Consider the following 24,227-nt stretch of genomic DNA (forward strand, 5'->3'; position numbering starts at 1 on the left):
AGGGGACATGAACAGAAACCAACAGGCAGAGTGACTGAAGTCCTCTGAGCTGTAGGTTCATTCTCTGCTGGAGATTCATTTCAGGGACACCTTTCCCATACACAGTGAACAGGTTGTTGAGTTTCAGGTAAGTATCCGTGTTGGCAGCAGTGGCGTAGGAGGTTAAGAGCTCGTGTATCTAATCTGGAGGAACCGGGTTTGATTCCCAGCTCTGCCTCCTGAGCTGTGGAGGCTTATCTGGGGAATTCAGATTAGCCTGTACACTCCCACACGCGCCAGCTGGGTGACCTTGGGCTAGTCACAGCTTCTCGGAGCTCTCTCAGCCCCACCCACCTCACAGGGTGTTTGTTGTGAGGGGGGAAGGGCAAGGAGATTGTAAGCCCCTTTGAGTCTCCTGCAGGAGAGAAAGGGGGGATATAAACCCAAACTCTTCTTCTCTTCTTCTTCTTCTTCTTGGTCTGCAACAGAACAACATGGTTCAAATCCTATAGTGCCTTAAAAGCCCACAAGATTTCCAGGGTATGAGGTTTTGAGAGTCTGAGGTCCCTTCATCAGATTGTTAAGTGAAATCCTGGCTTATGCAACAACGTATTTATTTGTGGTCTCTGACCAGAGAAAATGCAATTAAATAATTCCTAAAACGTCCCAAATGTTGTCAGATAAACTGATAGAATCCCCAGTAGCTCACAACATTAGTAAAACCAGCAAAAGGCAGTTCAGAACACTTTAAAAGATTTCCTAACACTTAAAAAAAATCATAATATATCTCATACAAATTTCTAATTAAAAGGTTATGGATGATTTTTCCTAATATTATAGTCTGCCCATCCAAATTTAGCGACCCTAGATGTAAGCTTCCGACGCTTATCTGTAGGAATAAGTGATAGAAGCGTCTTCCTGTTTCTCCATGGAAAACAAGCCATTATCAGATGAAAACTTCCCTTATGTCATTATAGCTCTTACAAACAAAGAGGGCATGCTTCAATATCACACAACACAACACAAGCCTTTATTGGCATATAAAACAGGACAAAATTTTAAAACAAAACAAGGTTAAGAAATACAGTTAAAATTACTAATTCCCAGTATAAAATTTGCAACAGTTTCACAAAAGAGCACATCAGAGCTGTTCAGGAGATTGGGTATCTTATAACACTCATGCCACTGAGAACATTGTAAGAAAATGGAATTCATGTATTTCATGCGTATCTTATTGTATTTAGGGCATAGAAACAGAGAATGGGCAAGTGTTTCAACCGTAGTCCTATCACATGAACAAACTCTTTTAGAACGTTCCATATTCTTAAATCTTCCCTCCAGCAGAGCTGATGGCAGCACATGACATCTTGCAGTAGCCAAGGCTCTCCTCTGGATGCTTCAATATCTCAATACTCCCGTGACCACATGGGCAAGCATATTCTTTGGGAGGAGATCTTCTGTATCTGCCCCAAAATGCATTGAATCCCCTTTTGGCTTCTCCTCTTTGTCGTTCTAAACATGAATAGCAAGTAACCATCTCCATAAGATCTGACAGTGAGGCAATTTAGTCCTTATACCAGTGATTCCCAACCAGGTTCCGTGGTACCTTGGGGTGCCGTGAGCATGTCCCAGCGGTACCGCGGCAACGCTATCAGCCCCCCTCACTTTTGCGGTGTCTTCTGCCGGTGCCACATTGGTGTTTGGAATATGCTGGTGCCACAGTGGTGTTTGGAATATGCTGCCACAGGAGGTGGTGATGGTCACTAACCTGGATAGCTTTAAAAGGGGCTTGGACAGATTTATGGAGGAGAAGTCGATCTATGGCTACCAATCTTGATCCTCCTTGATCTCAGATTGCAAAGGCCTTAGCAGACCAGATGCTCGGGAGCAGCAGCAGCAGAAGGCCCTTGCTTTCACACCCTGCACGTGAGCTCTCAAAGGCACCTGGTGGGCCACTGCGAGTAGCAGAGTGCTGGACTAGATGGACTCTGGTCTGATCCAGCAGGCTTGTTCTTATCTTCTTATGTTCTTATGCCAGCAAGGACATGGAGCTGGCCCAGGGGACAGGGCCTGCCGCAAGGTCAGCAGCCACATCCCGCCCCACAGTGCTTCCCTTCACCCTGGGAGGAAAAGGTGGTGGGGGTGGCACGCAGGGGCACTGGGAGGGAAAGGTGGGGAGGGGATGGCAGGGGTACAGTGAGATATGAAGAGTGAGGTCAAAGCTACCGTGACTTCGAAAATGTTGGGAAACACTGCCTCATATCAATTTAGTCCTTATATCAGTGATTCCCAACCAGGGTTCCTAGAGGAAAATCCGACACGTGGAGGCTGAATGTCTAAAATCTGGTCTTACGCCTTTTAATTCTGTGATCTTCCCTTGTCGCAGCCTTGCGGATTTCCATCACAAGGTGGAGATGTCGGCTCCCATTTGGCCAGATGTCGCAGTGTGGTTTTTTTTCTAAAGCTCCCGTGAAGCTCAAGCTGGCGACCACATCCTGTGGGTTGTCGTCTCTCTTTTTCTTAAACGTACACAAAGGAGAAGGATTTGGCTGCGTGCTTCTCCGACGGTGATCTGAGCCTCACAAAGCTTAGAAGCGAATCAGGACTCCACTTCTGCAGGTATAGCAACAAAAAACCGGCTACCTGTCCCTGTCTAAACCGAGAGAATGTTTTTCCTCTGGACCTTGGCTGTGGTAATCTTGGCGGCCTTAAGTAAGTCACGATTGATTCATTCTTATGCGTGTCTTGAGGTCTTTCTTGCTACCTGGGCATCTCTCTGCTCAAAATGCTGCAATCTGCACATTTAATCTTGCGGCCTAATTAATTAACCACCGCCAAGTCTCAACTGTAGTATCGAGAGACCCCTCCTGGGGTTTTCAAGTTAAAAGAGGAGCAGAAGTGGTTAGTCGTTGCCTTCTTTTTCCTTGGTGGTCTTCCATTCGAGCATTAACCATGGTTGATCCTGTTTAGACTTACAGACCCTGCTCTTCTCAGGCTAATCTGGGCTATCCAACTTCTGTGGAAATAATGCCAGCATTTCCACTCAGGAGATTTAAAAGGATCTTTGAGATTCTTCCATAAGTTTGAGAGTAAGGCAGACAGAAGAAGAGGGTTGGCTGGTGTTTGGAATAGGCTGCCACAGGAGGTGGTGATGGCCACTAACCTGGATAGCTTTAAAAGGGGCTTGGACAGATTTATGGAGGAGAAGTCGATTTATGGCTACCAATCTTGATCCTCTTTGATCTGAGATTGCAAATGCCTTAACAGTCCAGGTGCTTGGGAGCAGCAGCAGCAGCCGGCCATTGCTTTCACATCCTGCATGTGAGCTCCCAAAGGCACCCGGTGGGCCACTGCGAGTACCAGAGAGCTGGACTAGATGGACTCTGGTCTGATCCAGCAGGCTTGTTCTTATGTTCTTATGTTCTTATGGTTTAAACTCTAACATGTTGGATACCCTAGATCAGCTTTCTCTTTGGATTCTAAGACAACAATCCTTAGCAGGCCTCTCCGGTTGCCTACTTAAAGTTAATCAATGGAGCTTACCCTCAAGAAAGCGTTCTTTGGATAGCACATTGAAAGCAGAAAAGGCAAGGAACAGAAATCAATCTGAACGAACGAGAACGTTATCTTGAAGAATCGTTTAGTGTCATGTATGAAAATCTTAAGAACATAAGAACATAAGAACTAACCTGCTGTCGAGCTGTCCTATGGAAGTTGTCTTCTGTTCTGTCAGGGTAGGAGCAAGCAAGGAAGAGTCAAGGAAGGAAAAAAAAATCCCAAATGGGGAACTGTGCCGATAAATTAGCTCAGACTTTAAAAGACAGTAGTCAAGATCCCAGCTTTTCCGTGCAAGAATGCCTAAAATCTAATAACCATAGAGAAAGAGCTGATTTTCCATTTATCCATCTTTCCATCTGAGATCATCTCTGATACCATTTTCTTCTCTCCAGAAGGGGTTGCCGCCCAGCAAGTGAACCAGACCGAAGGACCTGTTGCTGTTCATCAAGGCAACTCGATATTTCTCAAATGTAGCTACGAATCATTTTTCTCAGTCTATCTATTCTGGTACGTTCAGCATCCCGGCCAAGCTCCCGAACTGTTTCTGAGGGATTTAGGCAAAGATGGCTCAGACCAAGGGAATCGGCGAGGCTTTGCAGCTGACCACAACAAGAACCTGAAGACATTCCACATGAAGAAACCCACCAGCCGCCTGAGCGACTCTGCTGTCTATTTCTGTGCTGCCGGTGACACAGTGAGGTTAGCCAGAACAGAGGCAGCGCGAAAACATGCACAAAGCAAAATGAAGAAAGTAGGATACAGAAGGACTTGACTGCAGTCCTATGCAGAGCTGCGTAAGGCGTGAACACCACTGGGTTCATTGCGAGTTACTTCTGTGTAAACATGCATAGGATTGTGGAGCACAGAGTTAATATTCAAGTCTATATTCCACTAAGGCTCATTCCGCACATGCAGAATAATGCACTTTCAAACTGCTTTCAGTGCTCTTTGAAGCAGTGCGGAACAGCAAAATCCACTTGCAAACAGTTGTGAAAGTGGTTTGAAAACGCATTATTTTGCCTGTGCAGAAGGGGCCTAAGTCTCTGGGGCTCTCTTCCGCGGTAGAGGTATCCACATTTGGAAAGTTAAATGGATGTTAGGAGGCAGAATTTTTGGGAGAAGCTTTCTGAAGTTAGCTCAAGAATTAATGACTACAACGCAGAGGTGTAGGAAGAGAAACCAGAGCCCGGGGTAAAATGGCACCTAGGCCTGTCTGCAGTATCCCCTGCAAGGCAGTGCCCCCTACGAGACCACGCCTTCTGCCGGACCAGGCACAAGATTCCATATTTAGCAAAGGATCATGGGTATGCTGTTAAAAAATGTTTAAATACATTTTTATTTTTATACCTTGCCCATCCCAGAAGGGCTCTGGGTGACAACAACATGTCAAACCTACATTACAGTTAAAAATCATCATTTTAAAAATGCTCGCCATAACTTAAAAGATAGCCCCAAGGCAGGACCAAGCCTGCTAAAAAACAACCTATGTTAACGTACAGAGCCAGTGTGGCTTTGTGTAGCCTGGGCTTCTCCCACCCAGGAATCCCCCCCGCCCCACACTTACTACAGCAGACTATACTGTTAGTTAAGTCAAAATGCAATAAGAACTGATTGTTAGATCAGGTACACTGTCTTAATTCTTAGGTAGAAATATATACAAGAGCAGTGGTGGGATCCAAACATTTCAGTAACAGGTTCCCATGGTGGTGGGATTCAAACAGTGGCGTAGTGCCAATGGGGCTGAGTGAGGCATGACGGGGGCGTGGCCAGGCATTCCGGGGGCGGGGCATTAATAATTTCTCTGTTACTGTAAAAATCTCTTACTGTAAAAAAAAAGTTCCTAATTTCCAGCTGGTATCTTTCTGTCCATAATTTAAACTCATTATAGCAAGTCCTATCGTCTGCTGCCAACAGAAACAACTACTTCTCCTCTAATTGACTGCCTGTCAAATACTTAATACTTTCAAATACTTAATTTTGTTTCTAGAAATCAAAAGGATACTTTCCTTAAACAAGGAACTTTACCACATTTCTAAAACATGTTTTTAAAACAGCCCAACAGGGAGAATTATCCCGTTTTCTACCTTCGCTAACCAGCCACATAGGAAACAACAGGACTTTATGATTTTGGGACCTAATGGAATTTCTAACGGAAAAGCGGACCCAATTAGTAACCCCCTCTCGGCACACACAAATAATTAGTAACCCACTCTCAGGAACTGGTAAGAACCTGCTGGATCCCACCTCTGTACAAGAGGACAGAGATATCCTTTAATTATTCCTCCTCATGACGTGCCCCTTGGTATTCATCTCAGGTCTGAGCAGAATAATGTAACACTTGGGGAAAAAGATACAACCCAGCATTCCAGCACTAGAAGCCAAGATGGAGAAGATCTCCACAGCCACCATGTATTTTCCTTTGGTGCTGAGGTAGGTTGGCAGAAAAGACACCCAGACGCTACAAAACACCAGCATGCTGAAGGTGATGAACTTGGCCTCATTGAAACTGTCTGGCAACTTCCTGGCAAAGAAAGCCACAATCAAGGTGATGAGGGACAGAAGTCCCATGTAGCCGAGGACAGTATAAAACATGAGAACTGACCCTTCATTACATTCTGCAATGATTTCTCTAGTCAATGACTGTGTGTCAATGTCTGGGAATGGGGGAGAGGTTCCGAGCCACACAAGACAGATGACTGCTTGAATGAAGGAACAGGAAAGGACAACAGAGTTGGTCAGTCTTTTCCCCACCCATTTCCTCATGTTGGATCCCGGTTTGGTGGCCACGAAAGCGACCACCACAGTGACGGTTTTGGCCAAGATGCAGGAAACAGCCACTGTGAAAATGATGCCGAAAGCAGATTGCCGGAGGAGGCAGGTCACTTTGCTTGGTTTCCCGAGGAACAGCAAAGAGCAGAGGAAGCAGAGGGAGAGGGAGGCCAGAAGAGCATAGGTGATATCTCTGTTGTTGGCCTTGACTATGGGGCTGTCTTTGTTCTTGACAAAGGTGGATAGAACCAAAGCTGTGACCAAGAAAAAGGACATGGCGATAGAGGCCAAACTAACTCCTAATGTTTCTTCGTGAGACAGAAAATGTGTTGACTTCGGCAGACATCGATCTTTCTCCTCGCTTGGATACTCATCTTCTGGACAATCGATACAGTCATCCACGTCTAAAAAAAAAGAGGAATGGAAGGTTGATCAGTATGATATGAACATCATTCACAGTCAACACTCACCATTTTAGTAGACAAATGAAACCAGCCCTTCCTCCTAAGGAATCAAATTTATTTCCCACTCCCTTAACCCTGCTGGGTGATCTTGGGCCAGTCACAGTTCTTTCTGAACTCTCTCAGCCCCACCTACCTCACAAGATGTCTGTTGTGGGGAGAGGAAGGGAAAGGAGTTTGTAAGCCACCTTGAGTCTCCTTACAGGAAAGAAAGGCAAGATATAAATCCAAACTCCTTTCAGAACTCTCTCAGCCCATGCAGAAGCAAGTAAAGGCAAATCACCTCTGAAAGTCTCTTACTTTGAAAACCTTATATGGTCACCATATGTCACACCATAAGTGTGTGACTCGACTCCACACACACGCACGCACGCACGCACGCACGCACGCACGCACGCACGCACGCACACACACACACACTACTACTTACCTTCCTCCTTTTAAGCGATCTTTCATCTGCAATAACTACCTCAGTGTCCTCTTTTTTAGTTGAAGTTGTAAAGACTAGAACATAAGAACATAAGAAAGAGCCTGCTGGATCAGACCAGAGTCCATCCAGTCCAGCACTCTGCTACTCGCAGTGGCCCACCAGGTGCCTTTGGGAGCTCACATGCAGGATGTGAAAGCAATGGCCTGCTGCTGCTGCTGCTCCTGAGCACCTGGTCTGCTAAAGCATTTGCAATCTCAGATCAAGGAGGATCAAGATGGGTAGCCATAGATCGACTTCTCCATAAATCTGTCCAAGCCCCTTTTAAAGCTATCCAGGTTAGCAGCCATCACCACCTCCTGTGGCAGCATATTCCAAACACCAATCACATATTACATGAAGAAATGTTTCCTCTTATTAGTCCTAATTCTTCCCGCCAGCATTTTCAATGTATGCCCCCTGGTTTTTGGCTAGATCAAATTTTAAGTATTTGGATGTTTTATGAGATCGAATTACTTATACGATTACATTTTATATTGAACAGTTTCAGAGCTATTGTATAGATCTCTGTTTCATAACTGTAACTGTACTATGCCTAATAAAGGTGTGTGTGTGCGTGTGTGTGTATTTACCCTTCTTCCTTGAGATCTTCCCTTCAGTGCATGGATTACAATCGTAACAGCAAAATTTCTCCCCTTCCTTCTTTTTCTTCTGAGACCCAGGCCCGCAATGAGTATTACACTCAGAAAGAGGAGGGACCTGTCAAAAATGAGACCAGAGTTCAAGACTGGAGCAATGAGACATCTTTTTTTATTTTCAACCAATTGTTTCTCAAGGGAGAAATGAACTTTTAATATATCAGTCTTCATGTAGAAGAAAAGAAGAGTTTGGATTTATATCCCCCCTTTCTCTCCTGCAGGAGACTCAAAGGGGCTGACAATCTCCTTGCCCTTCCCCCCTCACAACAAACACCCTGTGAGGTGGGTGGGACTGAGAGAGCTCCGTAGAGCTGTGACTAGCCCAAGGTCACCCAGCTGGCATGTGTGGGAGTGTACAGGCTAATCTGAATTCCCCAGATAAGCCTCCACAGCTCAGGCGGCAGAGCTGGGAATCAAACCCAGTTCCTCCAGATCAGAGTGCACCTGCTCTTAGCCACAACGCCACTGCTGCTCCCAAATGTACACAAAGGCTGGTGAATTAGGGCAAATGGGGCAATGCCTAGAGGTGCCAACTTCCAGGTGAGGCCTGGTGATTTCCTGGAATTGCAACTAATTTCTTGGAATTACAGCGAATCTCCAGACTACCGAGACAGTGACTGAATTGATACTTGGCTAGTTTTTTGAATGTGCTACTGACTGATGAACCACAAACATCAAGTTATGTTGCAGAAGGGAAGTTCTGACCCCATAATCTCCCATCCAGAGAATAAACTGCTTTCTGACATGCGTCCACACCTGCTTAAAAGTTGTTTGCCATACAATTAAATTCTCGTGGAGGATCAATTCTTTTCCTTCAAGAGCTGTGGGATCCAACCTTCCAACTTTCACCCGCAAGTGGGACTCATTGGGGAACGTGACCAAGTTTGTGAGGTCGAATCCTTCTTCCACCTCCCTGTAGCTGTTAAAAGATACTTTTTCTCCTGCCGAGTTGTTAAAGGAATTGCTTTGAAGAAATGGGTGGAGCTGGGTGGAAGAGGAAATAAAGGTTAAAGCTTTAATTTGATGTTGGAGTCTTCGTTCGGAGATGCTGAAACACATTTCTTTGCTGACTTACAGTACAGACATCCCTTTAAACACCGCCTTTAAAAAACCAAGATTGGGAAAAAAATGTACACAGCTCTTCTTTTGTGCGTGTCTGATTGAGTGAATTAATGTTTGTCAAGGTCCAGTAGCAAATAGTCCCCAGTATCTGGCTAAAATATCTTGCAGTAGTTCTCTATCAGCCAGGTAGAGAAGACTGATTTAATTAGACCAGTAGTCTGACTTGGAAGACCATAGTCTCTCTCTTTTCAGGGTTCAGGTCTAGACAGTGGTGGGATCCAAAAATTTTAGTAACAGGTTCCCATGGTGGTGGGATTCAAACTGTGGCGTAGCACCTATGGGGCTGGGTGGGGCATGATGGGGGCATGGCCCGGGCATTCTGGGGGTGGGGTATTCCTGGGTGGGGCTGCGGCAAGGACGCAGCCGCTGCGCCAGTCCTTGGGTGGGAAACGAATGCATGCAGGCGCAGGCTGCCACGCACGCCGGTGCACCTCCTGCTAGACTGCTTCAAGTTCTGCGCGCTACTGCTGAGAGGAGGGGCGTAACTAAGGCAAAAATCACGTGGCAAAATCACCCATTAGTAACCCCCTCTCGGCACACACAAATAATTAGTAACCTACTCTCGGGAACCTGTGAGAACCTGCTGGATCCCACCTCTGGGTCTAGAAGAATAGAAGAACCCATGAAACTTTGGCCCGTTTCATACAAGTCACATACAATGTTTCCAGAACGTTTTCGATGCCCCCTTTGCCATGATGTTTGTCCATACTCCCTCCCCTCCAAACATTTAATGTCCACAGTGAGGGGTTTTTAATTTAATTTTTTTTGCTTATTCATTGAAATGATGCTTCCCAGATCCGCTGCTTCAGGGCTCTGTAGCTCTGTTGAATAGATGCTTTGTAGATTCACCCAAAACAGAAGAAAAAACAACAAAACAAAACAAAACCACACACAAAATGATGAAAATGAGAGGTGAGAGGGAAAGGGCTGACATCAGGGATGCGAAAAAAGGTGCAGGCTCATTCCGCACATGCAGAATAATGCACTTTCAAACTGCGTTCAGTGCTCTTTGAAGCTGTGCGGAATGGCAAAATCCACTTGCAAACAGTTGTGAAAGTGGTTTGAAAACACATTATTTTGCGTGTGCGCAGAGAGGGAAGCTGGCCAATGGCACGGTGGTGTGGAAAACGGCAGCGGGAAAGATAAAAAATTGTAAATATTGCTGGAATTTTCAGCCTTGTTTGCATGCAGCAGCAGCACAAGCAGCAAGGAATTCTGGGAAGCTGCACGAACATTCTAAAGGTGACAGTTAAAATCCATTGGTAGTGTTCTGTCGTTCCCTGACTGAGTGAAGAGAAGTTGCTCAGTATATCGCTAAACCAATGCTGTGTAAAAATGCTCTGACAAAAAGATACCATTTAAAATGCTTCCTACCGTGTTTCTCCGAAAATAAGACAGTGTCTTATATTAATTTTTGCTCCCAAAGATGCGCTATGTCTTATTTTCTGGGGGATGTCTTATTTTTCCGCTCCACAGTGGCATGCTCTGGTGTTCTGTTCGATGGGCATGCTTCCAAACAAAAACTTTGCTGCGTCTTACTTTCAGGGGATGTTTTTATATCTAGCACCTCTGAGGTGAAACGGCTAGTTTTTTGAGAGAGAACTATTCTAACGTGCCCCATAATCCACATTTCTGCTCATTACTCTGCTTGACAGGATTATATATTCTAAATATACCTGTTGCCCTTCAAATATGACTGCACTGAGAGGGAAGCATGCTTAAAAGAGAATAATTTTTAAAGGGTTTTTTTAAAAAATGGGGAAAAAACCTGTTTGGAAATGTTTTTGGAACCAAAGAGGGAAAACACAGTGCCGAACTCCATGGCCTGCCTGAAAACATTTCAAATGGTTTGTGCGGAAAAAGGCCTTTGTCAAGGTACAATGTGAATAGCCACAGTTTATATAAGAACATAAGAACGAGCCTGCTGGATCAGACCAGAGTCCATCTAGTCCAGCTCTCTGCTACTTGCAGTGGCCCACCAGGTGCCTTTGGGAGCTCACATGCAGGAGGTGAAAGCAATGGTCTTAAGAACATAAGAACAAGCCAGCTGGATCAGACCAGAGTCCATCTAGTCCAGCTCTCTGCTACTCGCAGTGGCCCAACAGGTGCCTTTGGGAGCTCACATGCAGGAGGTGAAAGCAATGGCCTTAAGAACATAAGAAAGAGCCTGCTGGATCAGTCCAGAGTCCATCTAGTCCAGCACTCTGCTACTCGCAGTGGCCCACCAGGTGCCTTTGGGAGCTCACATGCAGGATGTGAAAGCAATGGCCTTAAGAACATAAGAAAGAGCCTGCTGGATCAGACCAGAGTCCATCTAGTCCAGCTCTCTGCTACTCGCAGTGGCCCACCAGGTGCCTTTGGGAGCTCACATGCAGGATGTGAAAGCAATGGCCTTCTGCGGCTGTTGCTCCCGAGCACCTGGACTGTTATATGTTCTACATGGTGGGACATGTTAGCTGCTGTCTCACTTTATACTGATCTGTTCTCAAAAATAAAAGCTTTTCATACTGGAGACATTACCTGCCATGGCCGGAGATCTTGAAATTCAGATCTTTTGCCACTCTTTCTTGCTCCGAGGTTAAATCTTGATGAGTACAAAGTATGTAGAGCACGTGCCACAGCGTGGACCGCATTATTGATGCTATAGCTGTGGCCGCTCATGGCCATTTCAAAAATATTGTTAGGAAGGCTTTCCAGTTTCTCCTCCCCTGTACAAGCACTGTCAACTTCCGTGGATTCGTTGCCATTTACAAATATACAGTTAAACGCTTGTGCCCAGAAGAACTTCAGAAAACCATTTTCCTCCACCTCATTAACTTTTATGTCGCGAACAAATGCACGGAATCCTGGAAGCTGGTTTGAGTGAATGGCGAAAGAGATTGCCCCATGAAAGAAGTGAAAATCCCAAAATCTTTGCAAGCCTGACAGGGTAAAATCGATCTGGGCTGTTAAAATCCACACCTTGCCAAATATATGATCGCATGAAATATCCCCTAGAAAAAAATAACCATTCAATATTATAAGCGTCCTTGAATCTCCATAGAGTATAAATGTACTGACTCTGGCATCTACAAACACCAATTCGATATTTGGGATTATGTTTCTAAAATCATACGCGCTATCCCATTGTAATTTGGGAGGTATCCTTTCAGCAAAAGCCAAACAGATTCCGTTCTTGGAAAGCAATGGTTCCAGGATCTTTAGGAAATGTTCTCCACTGTGATCATCTATAGCGAGGAGCCCCACCCAAGTCCATTCAAAATGAAGAAGCAACTGTATAATCCCGGGATATAAATTGGCTTCATTTGAGACCATGCGGTAAAAGGACTCCTTTGCGCCATTCTCCTCAGAGGCAAACGAACCATATGTGAGCTAAGAGAAAATGTAAAGGTATTTTAGAGATACACAGTGCAACACTCCATGTTTCCATATTCAATTCAGTAGACCTGGTGGGGAGAGCAAACGTTAATGAGCTAAGACAGCTGATTGACAGCCGTCTGAAATATTGGGGCTATAAAAATACTTTAGTAAGGGAAGGAGCGTCCGGTCAATGTTTACAGTTGCTGTTCCCTCCCCCTTCAATTGTACCTCAATGTATTACTTAACATACCCTAAATATAGGCACACCTTAATGTGTTACCATCTGCTGTTCTCTCAAGTAGACATGTTGGTAGGGCGTCCACTATTTCATAAATCAATAAGGTAAAAGTGGCTGTTAGGAATTTTTTGGGCTGTGTGGCCATAGTATGGTGTGTTTAGCTCCTACGGTTTCACCCACCACTATGGATGGTGCCTTCAGAGTAGACATGTTGGTATGGATGGCGCCTCTCAAGTAGACATGTTGGTAGGGCGTCCACTATTTCATAAATCAATAAGGTAATATTGTAAGTGGCTGTTAGGGATTTTTCGGGCTGTGTGGCCATAGTATGGTGTGTTTAGCTCCTACCGTTTCACCCACCACTATGGATGGTGCCTTCAGAGTAGACATGTTGGTATGGATGGCGCCTCTCAAGTAGACATGTTGGTAGGGCGTCCACTATTTCATAAATCAATAAGGTAATATTGTAAGTGGCTGTTAGGGATTTTTCGGGCTGTGTGGCCATAGTATGGTGTGTTTAGCTCCTACCGTTTCACCCACCACTATGGATGGTGCCTTCAGAGTAGACATGTTGGTATGGATGGCGCCTCTCAAGTAGACATGTTGGTAGGGCATCCACTATTTCATAAATCAATAAGGTAATATTGTAAGTGGCTGTTAGGAATGTTTCGGGCTGTGTGGCCATAGTATGGTGTGTTTAGCTCCTACCGTTTCACCCACCACTATGGATGGTGCCTTCAGAGTAGACATGTTGGTATGGATGGCGCCTCTCAAGTAGACATGTTGGTAGGGCATCCACTATTTCATAAATCAATAAGGTAACATTGTAAGTGGCTGTTAGGGATTTTTCGGGCTGTGTGGCCATAGTATGGTGTGTTTAGCTCCTACCGTTTCACCCACCACTATGGATGGTGCCTTCAGAGTAGACATGTTGGTATGGATGGCGCCTCTCAAGTAGACATGTTGGTAGGGCATCCACTATTTCATAAATCAATAAGGTAATATTGTAAGTGGCTGTTAGGAATTTTTCAGGCTGTGCGGCCATAGTATGGTGTGTTTAGCTCCTACCGTTTCACCCACCACTATGGATGGTGCCTTCAGAGTAGACATGTTGGTATGGATGGCGCCTCTCAAGTAGACATGTTGGTAGGCACCCACTATTTCATAAATCAATAAGGTAATATTGTAAGTGGCTGTTAGGAATATTTCGGGCTGTGTGGCCATAGTATGGTGTGTTTAGCTCCTACCGTTTCACCCACCACTATGAATGGCGCCTTCAGAGGCATTCACACTAAGATGTTTTTCTTTCTGTGGCACAGCATCAAGTCCATTGTAAGGTCTATTGTGTTGTAAGGTCTACTGTGAAGCTACCAGAGTTCACAGACAAGGGGGTGAAACCCTGCAGTTTCCTGTCTCATGCTGCGTTCCATGAAGCATTTTGCTCCTGACAAGGGTACTAGAAGTCAAAATCCTGAAATGAACTAAGCCAGCCAGATAACAAAGGGGGTAGATTAAACTGCCCTTACTCAAGAGTTCAGTTTTACTTTAAAGATTGAGCTCCAGTGTACATATTCTCTCTCTCTCTCTCTCTCTCTCTCTCTCTCTCTCTCTCTCCCTCCCTCCCTCCCTCCCCAACAACCACCCATTCCAGCAATTTATTTCAACCCATCTCTATTAGGTCGGATTGAAAAAAGTTTTGTCGGCATTATTGTCTCTTACATGGAAACCAAGGACATTAAATATGAGCAAAAAATTCAGATTGGCATAGGAACCAAAAGGGATACAAAAGGATACAAACAGTATATGTTTCCAATGTATGTGACATTCCTGGGAAAGGGTCACAGGACACAACTCTTCTAAAAGGGTCGTACCTGGCTGGTCATACCTGCCCATTCCGCTTTGTAAAGGCTATTTGAACTTTCAGTATCAGAGATGGGCTTAGTTGTGTCAGTCACAACGCGTCCTCCTGAATAACAACAGTTTCCCCGACTTTCGTTATATATGTGATCCCTCCCACCATGAAAACCCCCATTCTTCAATAAGGATATCCCACCTGTGGGATCTTGAAGCGATCCAATATGTTTGTCATAAGCCAGGAGTTCTCGGGGTCGAGAGCCCCAATGACAGCAATGAGATTTCTCGAGGTGCCACATCTGTAGTTGGGGACAAAATGCCGTGATTTGAACAGCAGCTCCAGAGTAGTCTGATAGGTCAATTTCTCATCATAGTAGTTCTCAGCGATGTGGAAGCCAAGAGTTGCGTTGGGTAAGATGCGGGGATTTGCATTGATCTCTTTTACAGCAAACACCAAGGCCAATACGTGCTGGTAGAACTTTATAACTGTCCTGTAAAAACAGTGTTTAAGGTGCTTTTTAGAGGATACTGCAACAATTTACCAAGTCATTTCATTATAATATAGGTCACTTCTTTCTTCAGTCAGTCATAATTCAACAATTCATCCATTCAGCTTTATTTCTTACTGCATTAGTCTACTCTGTCTCTGATTGATACACTTAATGTATAGCTTGTTTTTTTAAAAAGGGGGGAAAAAAGGGAAATTAATTCCTGGCATTTCTCATTTAACATCCAAAGAAGGACCCCATAAATGTCCACTACTGTCAACAAATGACATGAAACATGAATCCAGCTGATATTTCTGATAGAGCCCCAATTTTCAGTACCCATTTAGTGGTTCATTCAGTTTCCCCTTTCATCAGATTACAGATCATTTCCTGCTTGCAAGTGCATTTTAATCTCCTTCCAAAGTATATGAGGAATACTTATTATTTTCATTCAAATTCTCTCATCTCTGTAGGAAGGCATGAAGCTAGACGCAGAGCTAAGATTCTCATTAGCTGTTCCTTCTTACTCTTTAGAAGAAGAAGAAGAAGAAGAAGAAGAAGGAGAAGAAGAAGAAGAAGAAGAAGAAGAAGAAGAAGAAGGAGAAGAAGAAGAAGAAGAAGGAGACGACGAAGACGAAGACGAAGATGAAGAAGAAGAAGAAGAAGAAGAAGAAGAAGATGGGTGGGGGGGGGGGGGGGTGGGGGGGGGGGGGGGTGGGGGGGGGGGGGGGTGGGGGGGGGGGGGGGTGGGGGGGGGGGGGGGTGGGGGGGGGGGGGGGTGGGGGGGGGGGGGGGTGGGGGGGGGGGGGGGTGGGGGGGGGGGGGGGTGGGGGGGGGGGGGGGTGGGGGGGGGGGGGGGTGGGGGGGGGGGGGGGTGGGGGGGGGGGGGGGTGGGGGGGGGGGGGGGTGGGGGGGGGGGGGGGTGGGGGGGGGGGGGGGTGGGGGGGGGGGGGGGTGGGGGGGGGGGGGGGTGGGGGGGGGGGGGGGTGGGGGGGGGGGGGGGTGGGGGGGGGGGGGGGTGGGGGGGGGGGGGGGTGGGGGGGGGGGGGGGTGGGGGGGGGGGGGGGTGGGGGGGGGGGGGGGTGGGGGGGGGGGGGGGTGGGGGGGGGGGGGGGTGGGGGGGGGGGGGGGTGGGGGGGGGGGGGGGTGGGGGGGGGGGGGGGTGGGGGGGGGGGGGGGTGGGGGGGGGGGGGGGTGGGGGGGGGGGGGGGTGGGGGGGGGGGGGGGTGGGGGGGGGGGGGGGTGGGGGGGGGGGGGGGTGGGGGGGGGGGGGGGTGGGGGGGGGGGGGGGTGGGGGGGGGGGGGGGTGGGGGGGGGGGGGGGTGGGGGGGGGGGGGGGTGGGGGGGGGGGGGGGTGGGGGGGGGGGGGGGTGGGGGGGGGGGGGGGTGGGGGGGGGGGGGGGTGGGGGGGGGGGGGGGTGGGGGGGGGGGGGGGTGGGGGGGGGGGGGGGTGGGGGGGGGGGGGGGTGGGGGGGGGGGGGGGTGGGGGGGGGGGGGGGTGGGGGGGGGGGGGGGTGGGGGGGGGGGGGGGTGGGGGGGGGGGGGGGTGGGGGGGGGGGGGGGTGGGGGGGGGGGGGGGTGGGGGGGGGGGGGGGTGGGGGGGGGGGGGGGTGGGGGGGGGGGGGGGTGGGGGGGGGGGGGGGTGGGGGGGGGGGGGGGTGGGGGGGGGGGGGGGTGGGGGGGGGGGGGGGTGGGGGGGGGGGGGGGTGGGGGGGGGGGGGGGTGGGGGGGGGGGGGGGTGGGGGGGGGGGGGGGTGGGGGGGGGGGGGGGTGGGGGGGGGGGGGGGTGGGGGGGGGGGGGGGTGGGGGGGGGGGGGGGTGGGGGGGGGGGGGGGTGGGGGGGGGGGGGGGTGGGGGGGGGGGGGGGTGGGGGGGGGGGGGGGTGGGGGGGGGGGGGGGTGGGGGGGGGGGGGGGTGGGGGGGGGGGGGGGTGGGGGGGGGGGGGGGTGGGGGGGGGGGGGGGTGGGGGGGGGGGGGGGTGGGGGGGGGGGGGGGTGGGGGGGGGGGGGGGTGGGGGGGGGGGGGGGTGGGGGGGGGGGGGGGTGGGGGGGGGGGGGGGTGGGGGGGGGGGGGGGTGGGGGGGGGGGGGGGTGGGGGGGGGGGGGGGTGGGGGGGGGGGGGGGTGGGGGGGGGGGGGGGTGGGGGGGGGGGGGGGTGGGGGGGGGGGGGGGTGGGGGGGGGGGGGGGTGGGGGGGGGGGGGGGTGGGGGGGGGGGGGGGTGGGGGGGGGGGGGGGTGGGGGGGGGGGGGGGTGGGGGGGGGGGGGGGTGGGGGGGGGGGGGGGTGGGGGGGGGGGGGGGTGGGGGGGGGGGGGGGTGGGGGGGGGGGGGGGTGGGGGGGGGGGGGGGTGGGGGGGGGGGGGGGTGGGGGGGGGGGGGGGTGGGGGGGGGGGGGGGTGGGGGGGGGGGGGGGTGGGGGGGGGGGGGGGTGGGGGGGGGGGGGGGTGGGGGGGGGGGGGGGTGGGGGGGGGGGGGGGTGGGGGGGGGGGGGGGTGGGGGGGGGGGGGGGTGGGGGGGGGGGGGGGTGGGGGGGGGGGGGGGTGGGGGGGGGGGGGGGTGGGGGGGGGGGGGGGTGGGGGGGGGGGGGGGTGGGGGGGGGGGGGGGTGGGGGGGGGGGGGGGTGGGGGGGGGGGGGGGTGGGGGGGGGGGGGGGTGGGGGGGGGGGGGGGTGGGGGGGGGGGGGGGTGGGGGGGGGGGGGGGTGGGGGGGGGGGGGGGTGGGGGGGGGGGGGGGTGGGGGGGGGGGGGGGTGGGGGGGGGGGGGGGTGGGGGGGGGGGGGGGTGGGGGGGGGGGGGGGTGGGGGGGGGGGGGGGTGGGGGGGGGGGGGGGTGGGGGGGGGGGGGGGTGGGGGGGGGGGGGGGTGGGGGGGGGGGGGGGTGGGGGGGGGGGGGGGTGGGGGGGGGGGGGGGTGGGGGGGGGGGGGGGTGGGGGGGGGGGGGGGTGGGGGGGGGGGGGGGTGGGGGGGGGGGGGGGTGGGGGGGGGGGGGGGTGGGGGGGGGGGGGGGTGGGGGGGGGGGGGGGTGGGGGGGGGGGGGGGTGGGGGGGGGGGGGGGTGGGGGGGGGGGGGGGTGGGGGGGGGGGGGGGTGGGGGGGGGGGGGGGTGGGGGGGGGGGGGGGTGGGGGGGGGGGGGGGTGGGGGGGGGGGGGGGTGGGGGGGGGGGGGGGTGGGGGGGGGGGGGGGTGGGGGGGGGGGGGGGTGGGGGGGGGGGGGGGTGGGGGGGGGGGGGGGTGGGGGGGGGGGGGGGTGGGGGGGGGGGGGGGTGGGGGGGGGGGGGGGTGGGGGGGGGGGGGGGTGGGGGGGGGGGGGGGTGGGGGGGGGGGGGGGTGGGGGGGGGGGGGGGTGGGGGGGGGGGGGGGTGGGGGGGGGGGGGGGTGGGGGGGGGGGGGGGTGGGGGGGGGGGGGGGTGGGGGGGGGGGGGGGTGGGGGGGGGGGGGGGTGGGGGGGGGGGGGGGTGGGGGGGGGGGGGGGTGGGGGGGGGGGGGGGTGGGGGGGGGGGGGGGTGGGGGGGGGGGGGGGTGGGGGGGGGGGGGGGTGGGGGGGGGGGGGGGTGGGGGGGGGGGGGGGTGGGGGGGGGGGGGGGTGGGGGGGGGGGGGGGTGGGGGGGGGGGGGGGTGGGGGGGGGGGGGGGTGGGGGGGGGGGGGGGTGGGGGGGGGGGGGGGTGGGGGGGGGGGGGGGTGGGGGGGGGGGGGGGTGGGGGGGGGGGGGGGTGGGGGGGGGGGGGGGTGGGGGGGGGGGGGGGTGGGGGGGGGGGGGGGTGGGGGGGGGGGGGGGTGGGGGGGGGGGGGGGTGGGGGGGGGGGGGGGTGGGGGGGGGGGGGGGTGGGGGGGGGGGGGGGTGGGGGGGGGGGGGGGTGGGGGGGGGGGGGGGTGGGGGGGGGGGGGGGTGGGGGGGGGGGGGGGTGGGGGGGGGGGGGGGTGGGGGGGGGGGGGGGTGGGGGGGGGGGGGGGTGGGGGGGGGGGGGGGTGGGGGGGGGGGGGGGTGGGGGGGGGGGGGGGTGGGGGGGGGGGGGGGTGGGGGGGGGGGGGGGTGGGGGGGGGGGGGGGTGGGGGGGGGGGGGGGTGGGGGGGGGGGGGGGTGGGGGGGGGGGGGGGTGGGGGGGGGGGGGGGTGGGGGGGGGGGGGGGTGGGGGGGGGGGGGGGTGGGGGGGGGGGGGGGTGGGGGGGGGGGGGGGTGGGGGGGGGGGGGGGTGGGGGGGGGGGGGGGTGGGGGGGGGGGGGGGTGGGGGGGGGGGGGGGTGGGGGGGGGGGGGGGTGGGGGGGGGGGGGGGTGGGGGGGGGGGGGGGTGGGGGGGGGGGGGGGTGGGGGGGGGGGGGGGTGGGGGGGGGGGGGGGTGGGGGGGGGGGGGGGTGGGGGGGGGGGGGGGTGGGGGGGGGGGGGGGTGGGGGGGGGGGGGGGTGGGGGGGGGGGGGGGTGGGGGGGGGGGGGGGTGGGGGGGGGGGGGGGTGGGGGGGGGGGGGGGTGGGGGGGGGGGGGGGTGGGGGGGGGGGGGGGTGGGGGGGGGGGGGGGTGGGGGGGGGGGGGGGTGGGGGGGGGGGGGGGTGGGGGGGGGGGGGGGTGGGGGGGGGGGGGGGTGGGGGGGGGGGGGGGTGGGGGGGGGGGGGGGTGGGGGGGGGGGGGGGTGGGGGGGGGGGGGGGTGGGGGGGGGGGGGGGTGGGGGGGGGGGGGGGTGGGGGGGGGGGGGGGTGGGGGGGGGGGGGGGTGGGGGGGGGGGGGGGTGGGGGGGGGGGGGGGTGGGGGGGGGGGGGGGTGGGGGGGGGGGGGGGTGGGGGGGGGGGGGGGTGGGGGGGGGGGGGGGTGGGGGGGGGGGGGGGTGGGGGGGGGGGGGGGTGGGGGGGGGGGGGGGTGGGGGGGGGGGGGGGTGGGGGGGGGGGGGGGTGGGGGGGGGGGGGGGTGGGGGGGGGGGGGGGTGGGGGGGGGGGGGGGTGGGGGGGGGGGGGGGTGGGGGGGGGGGGGGGTGGGGGGGGGGGGGGGTGGGGGGGGGGGGGGGTGGGGGGGGGGGGGGGTGGGGGGGGGGGGGGGTGGGGGGGGGGGGGGGTGGGGGGGGGGGGGGGTGGGGGGGGGGGGGGGTGGGGGGGGGGGGGGGTGGGGGGGGGGGGGGGTGGGGGGGGGGGGGGGTGGGGGGGGGGGGGGGTGGGGGGGGGGGGGGGTGGGGGGGGGGGGGGGTGGGGGGGGGGGGGGGTGGGGGGGGGGGGGGGTGGGGGGGGGGGGGGGTGGGGGGGGGGGGGGGTGGGGGGGGGGGGGGGTGGGGGGGGGGGGGGGTGGGGGGGGGGGGGGGTGGGGGGGGGGGGGGGTGGGGGGGGGGGGGGGTGGGGGGGGGGGGGGGTGGGGGGGGGGGGGGGTGGGGGGGGGGGGGGGTGGGGGGGGGGGGGGGTGGGGGGGGGGGGGGGTGGGGGGGGGGGGGGGTGGGGGGGGGGGGGGGTGGGGGGGGGGGGGGGTGGGGGGGGGGGGGGGTGGGGGGGGGGGGGGGTGGGGGGGGGGGGGGGTGGGGGGGGGGGGGGGTGGGGGGGGGGGGGGGTGGGGGGGGGGGGGGGTGGGGGGGGGGGGGGGTGGGGGGGGGGGGGGGTGGGGGGGGGGGGGGGTGGGGGGGGGGGGGGGTGGGGGGGGGGGGGGGTGGGGGGGGGGGGGGGTGGGGGGGGGGGGGGGTGGGGGGGGGGGGGGGTGGGGGGGGGGGGGGGTGGGGGGGGGGGGGGGTGGGGGGGGGGGGGGGTGGGGGGGGGGGGGGGTGGGGGGGGGGGGGGGTGGGGGGGGGGGGGGGTGGGGGGGGGGGGGGGTGGGGGGGGGGGGGGGTGGGGGGGGGGGGGGGTGGGGGGGGGGGGGGGTGGGGGGGGGGGGGGGTGGGGGGGGGGGGGGGTGGGGGGGGGGGGGGGTGGGGGGGGGGGGGGGTGGGGGGGGGGGGGGGTGGGGGGGGGGGGGGGTGGGGGGGGGGGGGGGTGGGGGGGGGGGGGGGTGGGGGGGGGGGGGGGTGGGGGGGGGGGGGGGTGGGGGGGGGGGGGGGTGGGGGGGGGGGGGGGTGGGGGGGGGGGGGGGTGGGGGGGGGGGGGGGTGGGGGGGGGGGGGGGTGGGGGGGGGGGGGGGTGGGGGGGGGGGGGGGTGGGGGGGGGGGGGGGTGGGGGGGGGGGGGGGTGGGGGGGGGGGGGGGTGGGGGGGGGGGGGGGTGGGGGGGGGGGGGGGTGGGGGGGGGGGGGGGTGGGGGGGGGGGGGGGTGGGGGGGGGGGGGGGTGGGGGGGGGGGGGGGTGGGGGGGGGGGGGGGTGGGGGGGGGGGGGGGTGGGGGGGGGGGGGGGTGGGGGGGGGGGGGGGTGGGGGGGGGGGGGGGTGGGGGGGGGGGGGGGTGGGGGGGGGGGGGGGTGGGGGGGGGGGGGGGTGGGGGGGGGGGGGGGTGGGGGGGGGGGGGGGTGGGGGGGGGGGGGGGTGGGGGGGGGGGGGGGTGGGGGGGGGGGGGGGTGGGGGGGGGGGGGGGTGGGGGGGGGGGGGGGTGGGGGGGGGGGGGGGTGGGGGGGGGGGGGGGTGGGGGGGGGGGGGGGTGGGGGGGGGGGGGGGTGGGGGGGGGGGGGGGTGGGGGGGGGGGGGGGTGGGGGGGGGGGGGGGTGGGGGGGGGGGGGGGTGGGGGGGGGGGGGGGTGGGGGGGGGGGGGGGTGGGGGGGGGGGGGGGTGGGGGGGGGGGGGGGTGGGGGGGGGGGGGGGTGGGGGGGGGGGGGGGTGGGGGGGGGGGGGGGTGGGGGGGGGGGGGGGTGGGGGGGGGGGGGGGTGGGGGGGGGGGGGGGTGGGGGGGGGGGGGGGTGGGGGGGGGGGGGGGTGGGGGGGGGGGGGGGTGGGGGGGGGGGGGGGTGGGGGGGGGGGGGGGTGGGGGGGGGGGGGGGTGGGGGGGGGGGGGGGTGGGGGGGGGGGGGGGTGGGGGGGGGGGGGGGTGGGGGGGGGGGGGGGTGGGGGGGGGGGGGGGTGGGGGGGGGGGGGGGTGGGGGGGGGGGGGGGTGGGGGGGGGGGGGGGTGGGGGGGGGGGGGGGTGGGGGGGGGGGGGGGTGGGGGGGGGGGGGGGTGGGGGGGGGGGGGGGTGGGGGGGGGGGGGGGTGGGGGGGGGGGGGGGTGGGGGGGGGGGGGGGTGGGGGGGGGGGGGGGTGGGGGGGGGGGGGGGTGGGGGGGGGGGGGGGTGGGGGGGGGGGGGGGTGGGGGGGGGGGGGGGTGGGGGGGGGGGGGGGTGGGGGGGGGGGGGGGTGGGGGGGGGGGGGGGTGGGGGGGGGGGGGGGTGGGGGGGGGGGGGGGTGGGGGGGGGGGGGGGTGGGGGGGGGGGGGGGTGGGGGGGGGGGGGGGTGGGGGGGGGGGGGGGTGGGGGGGGGGGGGGGTGGGGGGGGGGGGGGGTGGGGGGGGGGGGGGGTGGGGGGGGGGGGGGGTGGGGGGGGGGGGGGGTGGGGGGGGGGGGGGGTGGGGGGGGGGGGGGGTGGGGGGGGGGGGGGGTGGGGGGGGGGGGGGGTGGGGGGGGGGGGGGGTGGGGGGGGGGGGGGGTGGGGGGGGGGGGGGGTGGGGGGGGGGGGGGGTGGGGGGGGGGGGGGGTGGGGGGGGGGGGGGGTGGGGGGGGGGGGGGGTGGGGGGGGGGGGGGGTGGGGGGGGGGGGGGGTGGGGGGGGGGGGGGGTGGGGGGGGGGGGGGGTGGGGGGGGGGGGGGGTGGGGGGGGGGGGGGGTGGGGGGGGGGGGGGGTGGGGGGGGGGGGGGGTGGGGGGGGGGGGGGGTGGGGGGGGGGGGGGGTGGGGGGGGGGGGGGGTGGGGGGGGGGGGGGGTGGGGGGGGGGGGGGGTGGGGGGGGGGGGGGGTGGGGGGGGGGGGGGGTGGGGGGGGGGGGGGGTGGGGGGGGGGGGGGGTGGGGGGGGGGGGGGGTGGGGGGGGGGGGGGGTGGGGGGGGGGGGGGGTGGGGGGGGGGGGGGGTGGGGGGGGGGGGGGGTGGGGGGGGGGGGGGGTGGGGGGGGGGGGGGGTGGGGGGGGGGGGGGGTGGGGGGGGGGGGGGGTGGGGGGGGGGGGGGGTGGGGGGGGGGGGGGGTGGGGGGGGGGGGGGGTGGGGGGGGGGGGGGGTGGGGGGGGGGGGGGGTGGGGGGGGGGGGGGGTGGGGGGGGGGGGGGGTGGGGGGGGGGGGGGGTGGGGGGGGGGGGGGGTGGGGGGGGGGGGGGGTGGGGGGGGGGGGGGGTGGGGGGGGGGGGGGGTGGGGGGGGGGGGGGGTGGGGGGGGGGGGGGGTGGGGGGGGGGGGGGGTGGGGGGGGGGGGGGGTGGGGGGGGGGGGGGGTGGGGGGGGGGGGGGGTGGGGGGGGGGGGGGGTGGGGGGGGGGGGGGGTGGGGGGGGGGGGGGGTGGGGGGGGGGGGGGGTGGGGGGGGGGGGGGGTGGGGGGGGGGGGGGGTGGGGGGGGGGGGGGGTGGGGGGGGGGGGGGGTGGGGGGGGGGGGGGGTGGGGGGGGGGGGGGGTGGGGGGGGGGGGGGGTGGGGGGGGGGGGGGGTGGGGGGGGGGGGGGGTGGGGGGGGGGGGGGGTGGGGGGGGGGGGGGGTGGGGGGGGGGGGGGGTGGGGGGGGGGGGGGGTGGGGGGGGGGGGGGGTGGGGGGGGGGGGGGGTGGGGGGGGGGGGGGGTGGGGGGGGGGGGGGGTGGGGGGGGGGGGGGGTGGGGGGGGGGGGGGGTGGGGGGGGGGGGGGGTGGGGGGGGGGGGGGGTGGGGGGGGGGGGGGGTGGGGGGGGGGGGGGGTGGGGGGGGGGGGGGGTGGGGGGGGGGGGGGGTGGGGGGGGGGGGGGGTGGGGGGGGGGGGGGGTGGGGGGGGGGGGGGGTGGGGGGGGGGGGGGGTGGGGGGGGGGGGGGGTGGGGGGGGGGGGGGGTGGGGGGGGGGGGGGGTGGGGGGGGGGGGGGGTGGGGGGGGGGGGGGGTGGGGGGGGGGGGGGGTGGGGGGGGGGGGGGGTGGGGGGGGGGGGGGGTGGGGGGGGGGGGGGGTGGGGGGGGGGGGGGGTGGGGGGGGGGGGGGGTGGGGGGGGGGGGGGGTGGGGGGGGGGGGGGGTGGGGGGGGGGGGGGGTGGGGGGGGGGGGGGGTGGGGGGGGGGGGGGGTGGGGGGGGGGGGGGGTGGGGGGGGGGGGGGGTGGGGGGGGGGGGGGGTGGGGGGGGGGGGGGGTGGGGGGGGGGGGGGGTGGGGGGGGGGGGGGGTGGGGGGGGGGGGGGGTGGGGGGGGGGGGGGGTGGGGGGGGGGGGGGGTGGGGGGGGGGGGGGGTGGGGGGGGGGGGGGGTGGGGGGGGGGGGGGGTGGGGGGGGGGGGG

General features: G+C 62.0%; 1 protein-coding gene across 1 annotated transcript; it reads right to left on the bottom strand.

Moving 5' to 3' along the window:
- Positions 1-5,808: 5,808 nt before the first annotated feature.
- LOC125444406 (vomeronasal type-2 receptor 26-like) lies at positions 5,809-12,329 on the bottom strand. Its single transcript, XM_048516815.1, has 4 exons — positions 11,535-12,329; positions 8,649-8,876; positions 7,827-7,953; positions 5,809-6,710 (listed from the first exon to the last, which is right to left on the bottom strand). The coding sequence occupies exons 1-4, from the start codon at positions 12,327-12,329 to the stop codon at positions 5,809-5,811; spliced, it is 2,052 nt and encodes a 683-aa protein (XP_048372772.1).
- Between the last annotated feature and the right edge of the window lie 11,898 nt (positions 12,330-24,227).

This window comes from Sphaerodactylus townsendi, linkage group LG15 (assembly GCF_021028975.2).
Source record: "Sphaerodactylus townsendi isolate TG3544 linkage group LG15, MPM_Stown_v2.3, whole genome shotgun sequence".
Lineage (NCBI taxonomy): Eukaryota > Metazoa > Chordata > Lepidosauria > Squamata > Sphaerodactylidae > Sphaerodactylus > Sphaerodactylus townsendi.